Source organism: Nansenia antarctica (assembly GCF_963989245.1).
Source record: "Nansenia antarctica genome assembly, chromosome: 17".
NCBI classification, from domain to species: domain Eukaryota; kingdom Metazoa; phylum Chordata; class Actinopteri; order Argentiniformes; family Microstomatidae; genus Nansenia; species Nansenia antarctica.
In genome coordinates this window covers 16,918,225-16,940,714 of record NC_137687.1, presented here as the reverse complement: position 1 = coordinate 16,940,714, position 22,490 = coordinate 16,918,225, and the positions used below count along the sequence as shown (strand labels likewise).

General features: G+C 44.6%; 1 protein-coding gene across 1 annotated transcript in view; it reads right to left on the bottom strand.

Annotated features, from left to right (window-relative positions):
* Positions 1-19,766, bottom strand: part of pid1 (phosphotyrosine interaction domain containing 1) — a gene marked incomplete at both ends in the record, with an annotated part of 32,693 nt that extends 12,927 nt beyond the window's left edge. Inside the window, 2 exons of the mRNA XM_080547207.1 lie at positions 8,359-8,505; positions 19,737-19,766. Of these exons, the coding sequence (XP_080403333.1) occupies positions 8,359-8,505; positions 19,737-19,766 (177 nt within the window). The remainder of the gene's footprint in view (positions 1-8,358; positions 8,506-19,736) is intronic.
* Between the last annotated feature and the right edge of the window lie 2,724 nt (positions 19,767-22,490).

Sequence of the window (22,490 nt, the reverse complement as noted above, 5' to 3'; positions counted from 1 at the left end):
TCAACTTCCTCGCTCTCACTGAGACCTGGATCTCACCTGAAAATACAGCTACATCACAGGGTTTCCGTTAGAAAAAATTGGCGCCGGTCATCGTGTCCGGGAAGATTTCAATTTACCGGACAAACGTGAGATATTCCGGTCATCATATTAAAATATAATATAGCTGTTTGTCGCGGTGATTACTGTTGTGTAGCCTAGCCTATATATGCCGTTTAATGTCTATTTCTCATCCGATACGATTAGATGCGAGCTATATAATATATAATAATATAACATGATGCGCGCTATGCCATTATGTCCAGCGCTGAACGCGCGCCACACTGGGAAATGAACAGACTGCATCGATCAATGAACAGACTCCACATTACGTTAACTGAAGTCTGTTAAATTGTTTGGGATTAATGTGAGTTTTCTATTTTCTCTTTCCAGTTTTACCCTTTATCAATAAAACAACGTCATTTCTATAACCAGGTCTCGCTGGTTGGGAAGGCATTTAGTTTAACTGTCAAATCATACTTACTCGGACTCGGGAGTACAACTCCTCCTCCGCCTTCACTGTGAGTAAACTGACACTGAGAATGTCGTCACGTCACATTTTACCGTAATACCCTATATGTTGGTTGAAGTGCAACATCTCAGCTTTCAGGTACAGTTGGAATTTTTCCGATAGCACAAACCGTTTAGAAATTACGGTAATTACAATGTTGTGTGCGGATTTGTGCCGGCGGAGGTACATTTCGGCGCAGAAGGGTTTTAAGAGGGAATTATTTTCACCGGACATTATGACCGAAGAGTTTTAAATTTGTCGGACTTCAACACATTTTACCGGACAAAGACCGGTAATTACCGGTTAACGGAAACCCTGTAGCCCTCTCTGCCTCTATGCCTACTAGACCCCCTAGACCCTCCTACCAATGCTGCTAACACCCCTTCCAGACACTCTGCACTACACTCGGTCTCTGGCTTATCATCTTTTTCCCCCCTCTCCCCTGATGAGATTCTCACACTGATCACATCTACGCGTGCAACCAACTGCCCTCTCGATCCCATCCCCACCCCTCTTCTCCAATCCATTTCCTCCGACATCCTTCCTTACTTTACCACCGTAATCAACTCCTCCTTATCCACAGGATCTGTCCCGGCGGCCTTCCAGATATCCAGAGTCAAGCCTCTCCTCAAGAAACCAACCTCTGTCCTCTGTCCACAACTACAGGCCAGTATCCCTTCTCTCCTTCTTTTCCAAAACCCTTGAACATGCAGTCTAAACAACTGACTGACTATCTCCTAATGAGAGGCCGTTGTAAAGTGCTTTGGAATAAGGCGCTATATAAGTGCAGTCCATTTACCATTTACCAGACAGACTTACACACTCACACTATGCACATCCTGTAGCAGGCACAGACATGCACACAACATCAAATGGATGCATTTATCCTTTCCAAACATGAAATATATTCCTGTTTTTGGTGCTTTGTCGTAGTGTAACACAGTGAGATAACTGCTCTGATGTACAGGACCCAGACTAGGACCAGACTAGGACCAGACTAGGACCAGGCGGTTTCCAGATGCTCATCCGATCCTGTCACACAGTACGACCACAGCTCCTGAGTGACCCAGATGGTTAGGAAATCAGTGTTCTTAAATACAACTGGAAACGGACAATAACATTCCAACCACATCTGGTCTGTTTGCAGAAACAGAAACTACTGTTAAAATCTCAACCAGACACAAAATGATTTTTGTTAACTACCAAACAATAAATCACTAATGTCACAATAATGGATGAATTCAAGTTTCTGGGCACTACCATCTCCAACAAACTAAAATGGGATAACAACATCACAACATCACCCATTTAGTTAAAAAAAAAGGCCAGCAGTTGTGGCCTGGGGTGGTCCAGTGGTCTAGCACCATGGTCTGGGGTGGTCCAGTGGTCTAGCACCGTGGTTTACAGTGCACACATATGCCCATGTTGGCATGGGTTCGAATCCGGCCCATGCCCTGCTGACATGTCCTCTCTCCCTTCTTCTCCGTACTTTCCTGTCTGTCTTCACTGTATCTGTCCAATAAAATGAAAAATATGAGTGGGACTGCCCCCCCAAAAGAAAAAAAACTTAAAAAAGGCCAGCAGCGCTTGTTCTTCCTCCGTCAGCTGAAGAGACTCCACATCAGTCGTCACATCCTGGTCCAGTTCTACAGGGCCGTCATAGAGAACATCCTAACATCCTCCATTACTCTGCGTCTGCCCGATCCAAGGCCAAACTACAAAGAGTCGTACGGACAGCTGAGTAGATCATCGGCTGCCCCCTGCCTCCCATCACAGACCTCCAGATCACTGAAGAGAGCACGCAAGATTGTGGCTGTCCCCTCACATCCAGCTCACAGCTTGTTTGCATTACTCCCTTCTGGACACGCCGGTACAGGGCCACCAGGTCAAAAACATCACGCCACTTGAACAGTTTCTTCCCCAAAGCCATAGCCCTCCTCAATAACTCCTGATCATTTCACCTTGCACTTAAAATGTTCTTGCACTTAGTTGTACAGTATATTTATTCATAATATTCACTCATATTGGTACTGTATATTTTGTCTTGAGTTTTGTTGTATTGTCGTCTTGCTGTTGTATGTACTGTAGCTTGTTCAGCATGGTCAAGTCATGTTCCTAGTGCACTGCACATGGCGAATAAAGTTGAATTGAATTGATCTGAATTGAAATGAGGAAAGGGAAGGTTGTTAATTTTCTGGATACTAAGATGTGGTTTTCTTTGTCTTTTTCTTTTGTATTACATTGTGGATTGTTATTTATTTATTTATTTTGTGTTTCAATATTAAGAATGAAAAATGATTAGTACTGTTGATACTGTAATTTATGAATTAATTAACTGGATTATATAATTTAAGTATAATTGTTCTCACTTGAGAGTGAGGGATAGGGGGAGGACATGATAAGCTTAGGCTTCATCCTACTCCCTTTCCAAAATTGATAGGCCTGTACTCTTCATATCAGTTATTTGTTCTTTTATTATTTTAAATCATGTTCGAAATAAAAGATTCATTCATTCATTCATTCATTCATTCATTCAAAATCTAACGCTTTTAAACTTCTCAAAGGACCATGAAAGCAATACTATATCAGAGCCAAATGACCAGCAGCATTACAAACACACTACAAATCAAATCCATAAGCTTGAGGAGGCCCGGAGTTAAACACTGCTTAGATCTAGCTACGCCGGGGTTCAAAGGTCATGTTGAGGTCAGAGGTTCAGGGGGCAAGTAAGTAATCTCTGACTTGACGACGCACCTCACAAATAAGAGCGATTTTCTACCTCTCTAAATACTGCTGAACACACCGTAGACGAACATGAAAGGTGTGAAAGGTACAATGAAGGAGGGGGGATCAGATGAAGCTATCTGAGGTGATGCTAACGACGTTAGCCTTTGAGAGAAGTCTGTCAGCTGAAGAAGACAGAGAGGGTGAAGTTGAAGAGAGAAATGACACACGCACGCTTGGCCTCCACACTCAGTCTCCATGGCAACACTGCTTGCTGCAGACGTGTAATTATATAATCAAGGAGAGATGCAGACCAGAGCCCGGCGATTAAGCTCTCTCGCTTTCTGGATCACCCCCCACAGTCCAACACACACACATACACACACACACACTCTCACACACAGATACAGACACAGACACACAGACACACACTCTCACACACACAGACACAGACACAGACACACACACACACACCCTCACACTCACACACACTCTGACACACACTCTCTCACACACACACACACACACACTCTCTCACACACACACACATACACACACTCTCACACTCACACACACTCTCACACACTCTCTCACATACACACACACACTCACACTCACACTCACACTCACACTCTCACACACACTCTCAGACACACACACACACACACAGTCTCACTCTCTCACACACACACACACACACACACACACATACACACACAAATCTGAACACCAAACGGAAAAAACTCAGCTCCCTGCCTCCCTCTCCCCCAAGCAGCATCTTGTTTCTGCATTCCTGTTCCTGTTCCTGCTTCCTAACCTGGCCTGTAAGGAGCTGTACGGGGCGGCTGTGTCTCAGGAGGTAGAGTCGCCATCTAATGATCGCAAGGTTGGCAGAGCGGCGGTTCGAGCCCCGGCTGGCCACACGTCGAAGTGTCCTTGGGCAAGACACTGAACCCAAATTGCTCCCAGTGAGCGGGCCGGCGCCTTGCATGGTAGCTTGCCGCCATTGGTGTGTGAATGTGTGTGTGAATGGGTGAATGAGAGGCAGTTATAAAGCGCTTTGGATGAAGGCGATATATAAGTGCAGTCCATTTACCATGTACCAGTATAATGACTGACTGAGCCCCAGAGCTGGGTGCGTGGCTCTCCCCCCTGGAGGAGGTAACACAGCTACAGCTGCTCCATGTCAAGGTGCTTCACTCTGACTGCTGTTATTGACTGACGGGGGGGAAGCAGTTGGAACGTGGTCTGGACCCGTGGACTGTGGCCCTGGGTCCCCTGGCAGAGCTCTGCCCTGGGACTCAGTGTCTCCATGACAGAGCTCTGCCCTGGGACAGTAGGGCAGTGAGAGCAGGCCTTTCATCCCAGCCCGTTAGCTTTGGCACGGGGACAGCAGTGGTCAGGCCAGGGGGGCGTGGCTGGGGGGCTGGGGGGGTATCAGGCAGGGGGGGGGGGGAATATGTTACAAAAAGAGTATTAACTGTTTCTCTCCACCCCCCCCCCGTCCCCTCACTGTCAAAATAAACAGACGGAAAATATTCCTTATTTCTGTCCTGGCACTGGGAGATCTAAGCCTGGGGGGTTTGGTTTCCTACAAGTTTCAACAAGTCAAATTTAAGACCTTTTTTAGACCTCTTTAAATATAATTTTTGACCTATTCGCGACACCATATGATAGCTATTTGTCATCCTCAAAGTGATGAAATTAGGGATTTCACTGCCATACAGACAAAAAAGGAAGCGAATTGGCATTTTTTTGGTTCCAGCATGATTCATTTCCACTTAAATAGATATGGTCGGACTGATTTCCTTGCAGGATCTCATTTTTAAGACCTAGCGCCTAATTTTTAGCCTGAATAACTGACATTTTGAGACCTTTCTAGGCCTTATAAATTGGATTGCTGGATTTTAGACTTTAAGGCTTTTTAAGACCAGCGCGGGAACCCTGTACAAGGCAGAAGCAGAAATGTGCACATATGAACGCACTAGGGATGGACGGTTTCCAATTATTGAAACCGAAAAACCGTCAGAGAGTAAAACCGCGGTTTTCCGGTTAACCGAAAAATACAGTAAAAAAAAAAAAAAAAAGAGCGGCAATTTCAAATAATTGAGCCCTACTGCTACAATACACTCATGTCGAACACCATTAAAACACCGTAAGCACAGTCACAACACATTTAGGCTACTTAGTTTCACAAATATAAGTGGAAAGGCAGACTTTTGTAAGCTACACCATACATGAAAACACATGAACACTTAACACACCAGCTCCGCTGATCCAGGGTGCACGCCTGCACGGAAGATCATCTCTTGGAACAGCGTCTTCATTGAATGAACTGCTTTCTCAATATCTTGGTTCTTAGACAAAGTTTCAGCTGCTGCTCAATGTATTTAAATATTTGAATACTGCTCAATAATCACTGAAATATTAGACTTAGAATTATGCAGTGAACATACTTAAAGCTTTTCATAAAAACCACATGCCGCGAGACTGACTCGTCCTGAACTGTCGTAAGTCAATCAACAAAGAATGCCCCATCAAAATAAAAGTGCCCATGGTAGAGCTGTCAAAATAGAGCTTTCAAAATAAATGTACTAATACAGATAGAGATAAATACAGAACTACCTTTGCGTCACTAAGTGACCGCGTATCTTCTGAGACATGCGTTCTGTCATCACTTTCAGTAGCGCCTTCACACACAGTGGCGCTGTGCACAAACACTCTTGATCCGTATAGCTCTTGTTTTATTATATTGTGGTTTAGTAAATACTGCACTTGGAGTTACATTCAATGCATGATTTGTGCTATAGAACATAAATAAAGTTTGATTGATTGATTGATATCAAATCAAATCACATTTTATTTCTATAGCGCATTTCTCACAAAAGTGACCCAATGCGCTTTACAGAGAGCAGCGAAAATGATCTTATTAAATGTAAGCGAGTAATTGTAAAAAAACTTTCCTATCTACCAATAACTGAAGGCAACTATCTTTCCCATAGAGTGATTCGTTACCCTTAAATATAATCCCAATTAGATATTAAACCTCAGTTATTCTTCACAACTGACCAAACCTCTCACTCATTGCGCGGCAGATTCAGACTGTATCATTGTTATTTTCACACACGACAAACATGTGACATGTTCCAGTTTTATTCTTATTCTATTTTATTCTTCTAAAAAAAAAAAAAAAAAAAAAAAAAAAAAACGGTTTCAGACGGTTTTGATAAAAAACCGTTTCTATTTTTATAAACCCCGGTTTTCGGTTTAACCGAAAAACCGTCCATCCCTAGAACGCACACACACACACTTCTAATTCAGTTGTTAGAATTCAGACCGCCCCTCCCCAACCCCCACCCCCCCACCCTGCAGCCCTAGTTCTGCAGCTCTGGAAGTCGCCTTAGTAGTTAAGGTAAAGGAGAGAAAGAAATCCCATTTCTTTGTAGCCAGTAAGTATTCTCCAATAAATAGATGTAGCGGTATCCATGGCAACGTGGCTAAGCTCTCTCACGGCTACGTTGGAAGGAGAGCAGTGTCTAAGGAAGAGGAGGGAGAGAGGAGGGAGAGAGGAGGGAGAGGAGGGAGAGGAGGAAGAGGAGGGAGAGGAGGGGGAGGAGAGAGAGGAGGGAGAGGAGGGAGAGGAGGAAGAGGAGGGAGGAGGGAGAGGAGGGAGAGGAGGAAGAGGAGGAAGAGGAGGGAGAGGAGGGAGGGAGGAGGAGGAGGTAGAGGAGGAGAGGAGGGAGGGAGGAGGGAGAGGAGGGAGAGGAGGGAGAGGAGGAGGAGGGAGAGGAGGAGAGAGAAGGGAGAGGAGGGAGGGAGGGAGAGGAGGAAGAGGAGGGGGAGGAGAGAGAGGAGGGAGAGGAGGGGGAGGAGAGAGAGGAGGGAGAGGAGGGAGAGGAGGAAGAGGAGGGGGAGGAGAGAGAGGAGGGAGAGGAGAGAGAGGAGGGAGAGGAGGGAGAGGAGGAAGAGGAGGGGGAGGAGAGAGAGGAGGGTGAGGAGGGAAAGGAGGTGGGAGAGGAGGGAGAGGAGGAAGAGGAGGAAGGAGGATTGAGAGGTTCACACTGGACAGAGAGGTCCAGAGAGAGTGAGAGCTCCAACAAACCAGCCCACCTCGGTCCCACAGCAGTCTGGGAAAAATACAGGCATGCACAAACACAGAGGGCTGGCCTGGCAGAACACCACCAGGGGTGACCAAACCTCCTTCCTTCTCCACTGGTTCTGTCCAGCCAGACCAAAGGCCAAACCTCGATTTCGTGGTAAAGGATGATTGGCTGGCTGGATTATGGAACATTGACATTTTGTAGTTTTCATTTTGAGTTGCTGTTGAAGCATTGTTGTTGACGAGCCTGACAAACAAATCCCACACATCTACCCTACAGACTGTTGGCCTAGTACCAACACTGTGGTGTTCAGGCTTACCCTGCTGACACACACACACACACACACGTACACATACGTATACACACATACACACATACACACATAGACATGCGTGTCTTTCCTGCTATTCTAATTTGCAGGCTTGTTTGTGTAAGTTAGAACACAGATAGATGATAATAGACTCAAAGTCTATTAGGGAAGCAAACAAAAGCACACACACACACACACACACACACACACACACACACACACACACACACACACCAACAACACACACCAATGATGTACCTGCAGTACCTGCCAGGGATACAAGCCTAGTAATACACACCATTTATAAACAGAACATCTAAATGAAATATACACACACACACCAACAGCACCGAGCCAATGACTCAGATCATAACCAGAAACACACTCTTACACTCTTACAGCACACCAATATTTCTTGATCGCTGAACTCCATTTAACATGTCCCCCCCCGGACATTGCTGTGTTAATTGTTCCCTGTGCCTGTTCGTTAACTCTGTGTTCTATGTGCTCATGTTATCTGTTGCTTGTTGTTTCTGTGTTTTCAGTTTTTCCCATATTGTCAGCGTCTTTGAGCCCCGGAAAAGTGCCATATAAATACAATGAGTTATTATTATTATTATTATTATTATTATGATTATTATGATAAAGACAGTAGTATGTTTGTGGTGGTACCGTACCTTGAAGCCTGCGTGGGACCGGTTCTTCATGAGCGGCGTGGTGGAGCAGAGCTCGATGGCTTCGGGCTCGTGGAATATCACCGTGGGCAACGGCTCCTTCTTTAGCGTCAGCACATTCAGTTTGGTCTTCAGCATGGTCTGGAAGTGCTGGGGGACAGAGGAGACAGAGGGTTAGAGCTGGGGGACAGAGAGCAGAGATAGAGGGCTGGGGTTAGACCAGACTGGTCAGACAACTCAGCAGCGGATAGCATGCCTTCAATAGTGGTCAATGGTCTTGGACCAAAACACACATCACATCTCCTCCCACCCTATTCCCGCAAGGTCTCTAAGGTCAGCTGAGCTAATCAGCTAATAATTCCAAGAGTAAAAACAAAACACGGTGCAGCAGCTTTCAGTCACGCTGCTGCATGCTCTTGGAACAAACTCCCTGAAGAAATCAAACAGGCCCAAACCCTTAAAATATTTAAATCTAAGCTAAAAACCTTCATGTTTTGCAGCAGTTATGATTAAACACAAACACTTCTATCAATGTCATTTTTCCATGAACTATTGTCTTTTTAAATGTTTTATCTATTTACTTCTTATATTTGCTTTTATTCATTGTAATTTCTATTTTCATGCTCCTCTTACTGTATTTTTAAATAATGTATGTATGAAATGTGCTATACAAATAAAAAAAGGAAGGACAGATCACAAACACACAGTAGTAGTAGTAGTAGTAGTATAGTAGTAGTATAGTAGTAGTATAGTAGTAGTAGTATAGTAGTAGTAGTAGTATAGTAGTAGTAGTAGTATAGTAGTAGTATAGTAGAGGTATAGTAGTAGTATAGTAGTAGTAGTAGTATAGTAGTAGTATAGTAGTAGTATAGTAGTAGTAGTAGTAGTAGTATAGTAGTAGTATAGTAGAGGTATAGTAGTAGTATAGTAGTAGTAGTATAGTAGTAGTAGTAGTATAGTAGTAGTAGTAATAGTAGTATAGTAGTAGTATAGTAGTAGTATAGTAGTATAGTAGTATAGTAGTAGTAGTATAGTAGTAGAGGTATAGTAGTATAGTAGTAGTATAGAAGTAGAGGTATAGTAGTAGTATAGTAGTGTAGTAGTATAGAAGTAGAGGTATAGTAGTAGTATAGTAGTAGTATAGTAGTAGTAGTAGTAGTATAGTAGTAGTAGTAGTAGTAGTAGTATAGTAGTAGTAGTATAGAAGTAGAGGTATAGTAGTAGTAGTAGTAGTAGTAGTAGTAGTAGTAGTAGTAGTAGTAGTATAGAAGTAGTAGTAGTAGTAGTAGTAGTATAGTAGTAGTATAGTAGTAGTATAGTAGTAGTAGTATAGTAGTAGTATAGTAGTAGTATAGTAGTAGTAGTATAGTAGTAGTATAGTAGTGGTATAGTAGTAGTGTAGTCGTAGTATAGTAGTAGAGGTATATTAGTAGTAGAGGTAGTATAGTAGTAGTAGTAGTATAGTAGTAGTAGTAGTATAGTAGAGGTATAGTAGTAGTATAGTAGTAGTATAGTAGTAGTATAGTAGTATCGTAGTAGTAGTAGTATAGTAGTAGTATAATAGAGGTATAGTAGATGTATAGTAGTATAGTAGTAGTATAGTAGTAGTATAGTAGAGGTATAGTAGTAGTATAGTAGTAGTAGTATAGTAGTAGTAGTCTATACAGTAGGCCTATATCAGCTGTATCAGTCTATACAGTAGGCCTATATCAGCTGCATCAGAGCCTGTATCAATCACACAGTGGCCTGTGTGAGCTATTAGGTCACGACAGCATTAGATCATGACAGCTCCTCATAGCTATGACTAACGACGTGGATGATATACAGGCACATCAGCCTCCATTACAGTAGATAAACGGATCAATCAACTGTTGAACTCATTAACTGTTGTTGTTAAATGGGAACGTTTGAGGAATTCTGCTATAATCTGTACAGTATGTGAGCAGCTGCGTAGGCCTTTTATGGCAGCGGAGTTTTTAAATCCACCAGAATACCACAGACGTTTCTTTTCTGCTGAAGTTGTGAGAGTCGTGATTTCATTAGCTCCTCGGGTTTTTGTCTCGGCTATTTCAAGGAAACCCGCAAATTCCGCAGGCCTCCCCACACCACCATACCATGCCTCCTCGGGATTGTTTGCGTTGTTTCTCTCACCTTCTCTGGAGGTCTGGAGACGTTCGTTACGGATTTGAACTTGGACAGAGAGATGTGCTCGCAATGTCATCAAACGTTACATTCCGAGAAGGATCCACCACATGCCTGTAGAAATGTGCTTGTTGTTATGTGCGTCACTTTGTTCTATTTTGGACTGTGTTTGCAGAGAGTTGTTGTTGCTCGATGCTGGAACTTGCAACATTGAAGAAAATGGACCCCAAAAAAAATGGATTCTGTTTTTCCAGAAGAATCTAATCGATGAAGGTTTTAGGTATTTAGATGCATACAACCTTCCCTACCCCTAACCATCTCCCCTAACCCTGCCACCCCCCTCCCCCTGGACATGGATACAACCTCCCCTACCCCTAACCATCTCCCCTAACCCTGCCACCCCCCTCCCCCCCCTGGACATGCATACAACCTCCCCTACCCCTAACCATCTCCCCTAACCCTGCCACCCCCCTCCCCCCCTGGACATGGATACAACCTCCCCTACCCCTAACCATCTCCCCTAACCATCTCCCCTAACCCTGCCACCCCCCTCCCCCCCTGGACATGGATACAACCTCCCCTACCCCTAACCATCTCCCCTAACCATCTCCCCTAACCCTGCCACCCCCCTCCCCCCCCCTGGACATGCATACAACCTCCCCTACCCCTAACCATCTCCCCTACCCCCCCCCTGGACATTACTGTGTTAATTGTTCCCTGTGTCTGTTCGTTAACTCTGTGTTCCATGTGCTCATGTTATCTGTTGCCCATATTGTCAGCGTCTTTGAGCCCCGGAAAAGCGCTATATAAATACAATGAATTATTATTAGATTGGTTGAGGCATCACTCCACGGGTTTCCACCCCTCTTGTAGCTACTTCCTGCAAAGGAATTTCACCAGGCCTTTCGAATCAGGAAGAGCCTGGTCTTAACAAGGTTATTGTCAGCCTTACGAAACCCCAGACTCCAGAGGAATGGGGCAAGGCCAGGCTCTGATCTCCTGTTTTGATGGAGGCTTCACACGCAGAGGAGCTCCCCCATCTGCTTTCCACATTTCACCCCCCCACTCTCCACAACTACACTAATGTCACACCACCCACTCTCCACAACTACACTAATGTCACCACCACTACACTAATGTCACCACCACTACACTAATATCACCACCCCCCATTCTCTACAATACACTAATGTCACCACCACTACACTAATGTCACACCACCCATTCTCCACAATATAAATATGACGGCCCTAGTAGAAATCATAATTGCTTTGTACTTGACTAGTTGAATCAGGCGAGCTGGTGGTGGAACAGATCAAATATGTGGAGCGGCTAGAAGTCCCCGAGGAGAGGTTTGAGAACCACTGTTATAGCGTGAAGAGTGACAGACCGTGCCGTTCTACTCGTCATCACACTAGACTAGGCCTTCACAGAGGAGACGTAGAGGACAGAGGAGATGAGGAGGGAAATGAAGAAGAGAGAAGAGGAAAAGAGAAGAGAGGCAGTTGCGAAACTAATGCCACATGTGTGTAAACGCTCGCTGACCTCCGCATCAGCACTTTATGGCTTCCTGACAGCGGCCCGCATTCCTGCGGTCTTGCCTGGGTCGTAGCAAAGCCCCGCGCTCACGGAATAACACTGGAATTCTATTCATAATATTTTCACAGTATTTCATTTTTTTATTCCTCTGGACGAAAAAATAGACTCATTGAGTTACAGTTATTATTGCTTCTAATTCTGATTTTTAGTCTTTCTTCTCTTGACAGAGGAGGTGTGGATTGGGGCAAAGGAGATTGCGTCTGAAACCAAAGAACTGACAATGTCGTATTGTCCAGGCAGGATGCTCCGTAGACACCCAATACTCAGGCTGTTCTCTCAGGCTAGGCCTTGTACAGTCTGTTCCTCATCTAGACCTTTTCGCTGACTTCCTAAGATGAATTTCATACTCTTAATGCGACATGTGTTTTCGAAAGGTACACCACATTTTCGGGAACAGCCCAGATTTCCTTGTAAACGCTGGTATATATTTCACGCATGAGCGAGGCATGTGACTTTTCCCAAATAACTTTTTGCCTGAATTTGATGGATTGAGAGAGACCTGTTACAGCCCCAACGCTGTAGGAGAACAAGGTGACCATTCTGGTGTGATGAAAGGCTGGCTCTCTACTCTCTAGAGAAGAGTACGGTATACAGTATACTTCAGAGCAAAAGTCTAAACAAATCATACAACTCTATGCACGAGGACTAGCCTACTTCTAGCAATTCCCAGTATTGTCATCATAGGTCCTTTTACACAGAACACACCAAAACCGGCATATTAAAAACAAAAAGGCACTCAAACACATGAGCACAATCCACAAAACACATTCACATCACGTCCATATGCAGCCATAAAACACCTCTAGTACGTCTGGTCAGTATCGCACATTCCAATGTACGTTGCACTAGCCATGACACAGCAAACTAGACTCACTGGACACTTTATATGGAACACTTACTAATACTAACACTTGGGTAGGGCCTCCCTTACACCTCCCTACAGATTTTTCAGGTGCATTTTCAAGCTGTGAATCTCCTGTTCTACGACATCACCAAGGTGTTCTATTGGATTCAGATCCGGTGACTGGGAAGAGCCACTGAAGAACTCTGAACTCATCGTCATGTTCATGAAACCAGTTTGAGGCGGCTTTTGCAATGGTGCGTTATCATGCTGGAAGTAGCCATTAGAAGATGAGTTTGTGACATCGTGGCCATGAAGGGATGCACATGGTCAGCAACAATACTCAATATCTGTGGCATTCAAGAAGACACTGATGATTGATTGGTATTAACAGGCCCAAAGTGTGCCAAGAAAACATTCCCCACACCATTACACCATCTGAATGATGAGGTGTACAGGACAGGTGTCCCTAATAAAGTGCTCTGTGAGTGTATATACTGGTCAGTGAATCGCGTGTCTGTGTCTGCCTCCTGGTTCTGTCCTGGCCGGGGAGGGGAGGGGGGGCAGGGAGACCTGGGGAAGTTACTGACAGACCAGCCGTCTTTGAGCCTGGGGTCTGGCCAGCTTTCTTACAAGGGAGCACTTAATCAGTCATGAGGGGTCATTTGACCCCTGTGAGTTAAACAAATGTTTATATCATTGCACTCAATCAAATTTCAGGACCCTCCTTTCATGACTTTTCCTAGATATGTTGAATATCACCCAGTATCCTTACATTTTCAAAATCACATCAGGATAAGCTAGTATAAAGCTATTTTGCAGTTTTTCTGTGTAGGAAACTAGGTTAATTTACAAGCGGCCAACTAGTGGTCGTTGTGTTTAAATAGCAGCTTTGCATTGAAAAAGAGAGTAGGTAGAAAGGCACGGCTGTTCTAGTGTTAATGCACGCATGCACGGACACAGTCTGAAAATGAACAAGTGAGTGGAGCACACTACCAGATGTTTGGCCAGGTTTCTTACAACGGAGCATTAATGCATGCATGCATGCATGCCACACGCACACACACACGCACGCGCACACACACACACACACACAGTCTGAAGATGAACAACTGAGCGGAGCACACCACCAGATGTTTGAGCCGCAGTGTGTCGGCTGCAGGTGAGACGGCGGCCCGTCTCAAACCTCAGTCTCAGACTGGTATCAGACCATCTCAGACTGGTATCAGACCATCTCAGACGCTCACATAAACCAATCAGTCCTGCCCGTCTCCTCAGTCTGACACACACATTCTTACTACATCTGCGGTCTGACCGAGGCATTAAAAACACAGCTGGAAGCAGGGCGGCGGACGAGGCAGAGCAGGAAGCTGCCCCAGCCCATACGGTGGTGGGCTCCAAAACCACAACTCAGACCCCTCTCTCTCTCTCTCTACCCCAGCGTGGTACGAGCCGGGCGTATCACCCTGACCCTGTCAGGCCGTGTTAACGGGCTCCGCCTCTGATCCTCGGGATGTTTACGAGTGGAACCGCGGCGTTTCACAACCGTCTGAAAGGACTAAATCCAGAGAGAGTCCGTGGGAGGTCCTGCGCCGTGATTGGTGGGTCAGTTCTGTGGGATTCTGGGGCATCAGACGGAGTCAAACCTCAGACCCGGGGGTGGCATCTCTCCGGCCGGCCGTAAAAAACATAATCAACTCTGACGAAATGACCACAGTTAACCTACCCACACATACACACTACCACAGTTAACCCACCCACACATACACACTACCAGTTAACCCACCCACAGTACCACAGTTAACCCACCCACACATACAGTACCACAACACATCAACTATTCTGACAGAGTGACTCAAAAACCCATGCTCCCTTACTCACAGTGTTCAACATCTACGGGTTTCCAAAGCAAATCGATGCAGCTAGCCTAAATACCGATTCAGGAAAGACTTTGAGTCAGATCATGGGATAATTGTCTAGTATCGTTTTAGCAATTTGTACCTCAATTCCTCCATCCTTTAGGCAGTATTTAACGGCTGAAATAGGCTGTATGGAATACCTCATGTTGGTACATAGCTTCCATAGCAACATAGCTTCCATAATAGCTACATAGCTTCCATAGCTACATAGCTACATAGCTTCCATAGCTACACAGCTTCCATAGCTACATAGCTTCCATAGCTACATAGCTACATAGCTTCCATTGCAACATAGCTTCCATAGCTACATAGCTTCCATAGCTACATAGCTTCCATAGCTTCTATAGCTACATAGCTAACATTGCAACATGGCTTCCATAGCTACATAGCTTCCATAGCTACATAGCTTTCATAGCTACATAGCTTCCATAGCTACATAGCTTCCATAGCTTCATAGCTACATAGGTTCCATAGCAACATAGCTTCCATAGCTACATAGCTTCCATAGCTACATAGCTTCCATTGCAACATAGCTTCCATAGCTACATAGCTTCCATTGCAACATAGCTTCCATAGCTACATAGCTTCATAGCTTCCATAGCTACATAGCTTCCATAGCTACATAGCTTCCATTGCAACATAGCTTCCATAGCTACATATCTTCCATAGCTACATAGCTTTCATAGCTACATAGCTTCCATAGCTTCCATAGCTACATAGCTTTCATTGCAACAGAGCTTCCATAGCTACATAGCTTCCATTGCAACATAGCTTCCATAGCTACATAGCTTCCAGAGCTACATAGCTTCCATAGCTACATAGCTTCCATAGTTACATAGCTTCCAGAGCTACATAGCTTCCATAGCTACATAGCTTCCATAGCTACATAGCAACATAGCTACATAGCTTCCATAGCTACATAGCTTCCATAGCTTCCATAGCTACATAGCTTCCAGAGCTACATAGCTTCCAGAGCTACATAGCTCCCATAGTTACATAGCTTCCAGAGCTACATAGCTTCCAGAGCTACATAGCTTCCAGAGCTACATAGCTTCCATAGCTACATAGCTTCCATTGCAACATAGCTTCCATAGCTACATAGCTTCCATAGCTACATAGCTTCCATAGCTACATAGCTACATAGCTTCCATAGCTACACAGCTTCCATAGCTACATAGCTTCCATAGCTACATAGGTTCCATAGCAACATAGCTTCCATAGCTACATAGCTTCCATAGCTACATAGCTTCCATTGCAACATAGCTTCCATAGCTACATAGCTTCATAGCTTCCATAGCTACATAGCTTCCATTGCAACATAGCTTCCATAGCTTCCATAGCTACATAGCTTTCATTGCAACAGAGCTTCCATAGCTACATAGCTTCCATAGCTACATAGCTTTCATTGCAACAGAGCTTCCATAGCTACATAGCTTCCATTGCAACATAGCTTCCATAGCTACATAGCTACCATAGCTACATAGCTACATAGCTTCCATTGCAACATAGCTTCCATAGCTACATAGCTACCATAGCTACATAGCTACATAGCTTCCATAGTTACATAGCTTCCAGAGCTACATAGCTTCCAGAGCTACATAGCTTCCAGAGCTACATAGCTTCCAGAGCAATGTAAACAGTTAGCCGACATCCACATGAAGTTGCTTGTTCCTCTCATGAACTCCCCCTTCCAGCAGAGGCCTCTGACCAACAACACCCCGACCACAAGCCGCCCCAGACAGGCCTAGTGGTGGTGGTTCTTCTTACCATGAGAGACTTCAAGGCCCAGAGTCCCACAGTCGACCGACGTTTCTGCACTGTCAGGAGTTTCTGACGTTTTTGTCTCCTCAGCCAGTTCTCATGGAATGAAAATAGGAAAACACCACCACCCCAACAGAAAGTGCTGCTAGCTATAAGAGGAACCTGGTCATGTGGAGCATGTTCATGTGTTATGCATGTCTGTGTGTGTGTGTGTGTGTGTGTGTGTGTGTGTGTGTGTACACATTGTGATCTGGAGAGAAGGAGTTCTTGAAACTAATTCTGCAGAAGTATGTGGTTGAATGTGGTTGAGGTCCCTGCAAGATAGCTTGCGTCCTATTGCAACACCACGCTATATAAATGGACTGCACTTATATAGCACCTTTATCCAAAGCGCTTTACAACGGCCTCTCATTCACCCATTCACACACACATTCACACACCAATGGCGGCAGGCATGCAAGGCACCGGCCCGCTCACTCAGGAGGTAGAGGCTGTGTCTCAGGAGGTAGAGGCTGTGTCTCAGGAGGTAGAGGCTGTGTCTCAGGAGGTAGAGGCTGTGTCTCAGGAGGTAGAGCCGCCGTCTAATGATCGCAAGGTTGGCAGATCGGCGGTTCGAGCCCCAGCTGGCCACATGTCGAAGTGTCCTTGGGCAAGACACTGAACCCCAAATTGCTCCCAATGAGCGGGCCGGCGCCTTGCATGGTAGCTTGCCTACCTCGCCATTGGTGTGTGTATGTGTGTGTGTGTGTGTGTGAGTGGGTGAATGAGAGGGCGTTGTAAAGCGCTTTGGATAAATGCTAACTTGCCCAGCTAACTTCAACATTGCAAACTACGAACTACAAACTACTACTCGTAACAAACCATGTTGTTGACAGAAGGTTATGTCCATGATCTAGTCATCATATGACACATACAGCTGATTCTGAATGCCAACCTGAACACACTTGTGCTCACTCACAGCTGCCCATATTTCCTCTTCCTGCTCTGATGAGATTGCAGCCAGACATTGGAAGTTACCATGGCAGCAGAGGAGGAGTGAACACGAAGGGTATAATAATGTATGACAAAACAGCACAACAATACAACACCAATGAATAGGGTAGATTACAACTCTAGTAAACCGCTAGTACACATCTAGTACACCACTGTTAAAGGAACAGGGGATAAAAGGATAGTCAAAAGGGCAAAGCAACTGATCGTCACCATGGCAACAGAGCGGTGAGCAAGCAAGCATCACCAAGGTTACAGTACGGCGAGTCACTAACTGCCTTGTGACAGTGAGGCGTTAGGCCTAGCGGTGTAGGCTACATCTCCACGTTTTTTTTCCAGTTGACGCTGACTCCAACTCCTGCTTTCAGAGTCGATGACGGAGTCTTTCTCGACTCTTTCTGTCCACTCTTTCTCGACTTGCAAACTGTCCTAAAATGAATCCTGTGATGTCAGGATCATGTGTGTGTGTCGTGAGTGATGCATTGGGAGAAGATTGACTTTCTCTACAATACCGTTTTTGTGGTCAGTAAATTAGCAGCCAAATTTGGAGTCAGAGAATTGTGAGTCCACTCTAATGGGAGTCGATTCTTCTCCCTCTCAAAATTGGGAGTCGACTCCAACTCCCAGACTTCAAAGAGTCCCCCACCCCACCACTATAGGCCTCCTTTTCACTGACCGTCATATGAAAAGGGTCTCGTAAACTAGATGTCGTGCTACGATAACAATTGTTAGGGGGGCACAGTTAACAGCCAGGAATTCCAGCCATGGGGGTCATGTGACAAGGGACATTACCATGTGATAAATGGCTTGCTGGAACCCTCATTTCAGCACTTTCCCCCTAGGGAAATGATTGATCACATGGCCACTACTATACAGGTCCGTCTCTTTGCATTGGTACAGGAAAGGCTAGCTGCAGTCAGCCAGCCCAGATGGAATGAATAAGCACCAGAACACATGCAGGCCTTGGCCACACACTGGTACCAACGTAGGAAGGTAGGCCACACTGGCAGAACACAGGACCTGGGCTCACACAGCACAACACACAACCTCAAAACATGTATGTGACCAAGAAGAGAGTAGCAGGCGCAGCACTAGAAGATTAGGTCCAAGTATGTTAACCCAAAGTACACATTAGCAATAATGCATGGCTATGTAGGTTCATATAGGAGACGGGGAATTGTAGGTCTGTTGTGGTCTGGTGGACTGGTGGAATTAGGCTATTTTCAGTAATTGCATTGTATTAAAACATTCACTGGTATTTTACTGGTTGCAATTGTAAAAAAAAACATGCAGATAGTATCTCCAGCAGAAGTTTACTACGCGATTCAGTCTTCTTGACGCCTGGGCAAAAGCACTTCTATGAGGGATTGTGCAAGATCATTTTGGCAAGCGGTTCACCTCACATCTGGAGCGCATTAACGTGACGGGAGAGACGCGCGGCCAGCCTCGGTGCACGACTTGCCCCATCGCCCCGGGAGATCACAATACGTGTCATTAACCACGTTAGTTTTTTATTGGATTTTTTTTTACAGAATCAAAGAATGCTGGTTTAATTACGGCACCGTACGTGATTTACGACGGCTCGGTTTACTGACTGAAATAGAAATGGTTGACACAATAGAAACGTGAGGGGTGTCTCAATCTCAATCCAATGCAAAACATTCCTCTGATCTGAACCTCTGGAAAAAACAACTGAACAGACGTGGAATTGTGAATTACAATATCAAGGCAAGCGCTCCCAGCAAGAAATATCTCTTGTTATGATAAAAGATTGAAAGCCATTTCAGCAGATGTCCAAGGGGCCATGATTTAAGCCAACATTCAATCTCGGGCTTGCGTAACATACACTGGATGAACGCGATCCAACGTAGTTGGGTAATGGGGATAGCCTTGGGAGGGAGGAGGAGGTGGCAGGAATTAATACAATCATTAAAGATGATTTAAGACTATAAAACGAGATCGTGCAGTAAGAACGTAAGTGCATCCAGCGCATAAACACACCAGCTCAAATGAATCAATGCACGATGGCGTTTCATACGATCCAACATCAGACAGACAGACACACACAACCATCCACACTGCTTACTGCATCTGTGTTGGTCGGAAATGCTGAACGAATGAAATCATACCTGCAATCGCTCTGTCGCTGGCTGCCACATATTGAGTAGAATCAAAGGGGTTTTAGTCTTGACTACAGCTTGTTCTTCTTCTTGTTCTTCTCTGTGTTTAGTCCAGATCACATCTGTTCACTTTGGGCGCTCCTCGCTTCTCCTCTCCTGCGATCTGGAGAACATTGACAGTGAATTCCAATGGAGCGCGACGACGAAACTCCGCCTGCGCGAAGTTCCCCGGCAGGCCTGCAGGGGGCAGCACTCTGGATGTCCGCCAGAACAGCCGGTGGACACGATGTTGGAGTTGGACAGGACTCATCTGGACTATAATAACGGGCTTGTTTGGGTCATGTTTTAGGAACTGGCTACCTAGACAGACTGCAAGAAGGGCAATAATTTAGCAACCGATCAGTAAATGACATGACGGTATTTATAGATGTTTACATAGACAACATCCGGGGGAAAAAGCAAGAGGTCATCAGCCTAGGGCCTCATAGGTAAATGGACTGCACTTACACAGCACCTTTATCCAAAGCGCTTTATAACAGCCTCTCATTCACCCATTCACACACACATCCAACCATGCAAGGCGCCGGCCCGCTCACTGGGAGCAATATGGGGTTCAGTTGCCCAAGGACACTTCGACATGTGGCCAGCCGGGGCTCGAACCGCCGATCTGCCAACCTTGCGATCATTAGATGGCGGCTCTACCTCCTGAGGCACAGCCTGCTCCTGCGCCACCCCATCATATAATTCCAACACTTGGGCATTTCCATTGCTGACTCTTTGTCATACTCAATATTAGTTAGTTTGTTTGTTTGTTTATTAGGATCCCCATTAGCTAAGGCCATGACATCCTTCCTGGGGTCCGACACAAAAATCATATCTGAACAATTGTAATTAAACACCGTATAGCCTACATACATACATCATAATAACAAAAGAAAGGAATAAAATAAAAATAAATAATTAAAAAACAAAGAAAATAAATGAAAATACAGATCAGCAAACAAGATAAATCATCTATTGTTCCTTCAGAGTTAATTGTATTAAGTGCTCTTTCATTTTTTTCTTGAAAGTGCATCTAGAATTAGTTTTAGCACGAGGGGACAGTGATGGGAGAGAGAGAGAGCCTGCGTGTTTTCCAGACTACTACTTGTGTTGTTGTGGACAACTGTTGTGGTCTGTGGTGTTGCTTGTTGTGGTTGATAAAGAAAAATCTCCAGTGGAGAAATAAACAACAGCGGTAAACAATGGTGCTTTGTTCTCCCCAGGGTTCCTTGGAGTTGAGAAATATACAGTATTTATATAATACGTTAGTTTCCAGGCATTGCCTTTTTTATGACATACTAAGCTGCCTTTTATGCTAGTCTTGTGCTTTGTTCAGGGATCAGTCGTGATAGCTAGGAGCTCCGTTCCCATTTGAAGTCTCCCCAAGGCTCTTGGCACGGGATTCACCATTATGATTTGCTTGCATGTGAGTTACAGTTACTCACTCTTCATAATCTTCACAATCTACAGTACATTCATTGTAGAGTATAGTACATTTCCACCGAGTTCAACCTTTTTTATTAGTAGTATTGTGGGGTGGAATTTATCCGAACTTCAATAAATCTCTGACGGTATAGGCGTAAACAATGCATTGAATTTCAGACAGGAATGTAAATCAACACAGAAGTCACACAAGACAGGTGGTGTTCACGTAAATCTTTATTGTTACATCATTCAACATAAATAGGAATCATGTGTTCTTCTCTTTAAAAAAAAAAAAAAAGGAGGATGAAACCTAGGCAAAGCATCGGTCAGGTCATACCCCAACAGGAAGTGGACAGAGGGGTTGACCCTGGGGTGACCCTGAGAGGAACAGCACGACCGCATACAGACACAGAGACCTGTACCTGGAACAAACAAGCACATAGATACTGGAGCATAGACCAGCTGACCTCCACCTTCTTAGTCAAGCAAAACAACACTGTTCTTATAGGGAAACCGTACAACACTGTGAATTACTCCTCCTAGATTTGCACAGATTAATTAACTTGCATGTAAATAACAAAACATGACAACAAATGTTTCTTGAAAAGCACTGTTTTACACAGCTTACACCTAATAGTGGCTTTATACAGTTTTCTCTACCACCACATTGGTTGCCTGAAGAAGATTTTGGCAAATATACACTTAAATCAACAACAATGTAAGGAAGGTTTCAAAAATAATGCAGAAACCATAACTCTACCCATGCACCAAGTAAGGCAACCTACTGCAGATTTCAATATAGAAAGATATATCATACTGCACTATGACAAGTGCACCTATTTCTACCACATCTGTAAGGACTGCTAGTTAGCAGTGTCAGCTGAATCTACATTTAAACAGAGCTCATGGGTTGGCGGCCCCACCAGCAGCCTTGGAGGTACTAGTCACGTTCTACTGGACCACAGGGGCCACAGACATGGCGATGGCATCAACGACGACCGAAAGAATTCAAAAGTAAGCTCTTATGCTACAATAGCCTTATGGATATCAACAGTAAAATAAACGTGTCACAAACTCTACATTTGTCATTTCAGAATTTGTTCGTTTTGTTTGTTGTTTTTTCCCACTACGTTGTCTTGTTTTGTTTTCTAAAGAAATACTGAATGGTTTTGGCATTTACTGAGTGGTCTGTACTGTATGTGTGTCTTCACGCACATCCTGTATGTGTGCAGTCGAATGTGTCAATAGGTGAAGGTAAGTGTGACGTCATGTGTTTGGATGTTTGCTGGTGTGTTT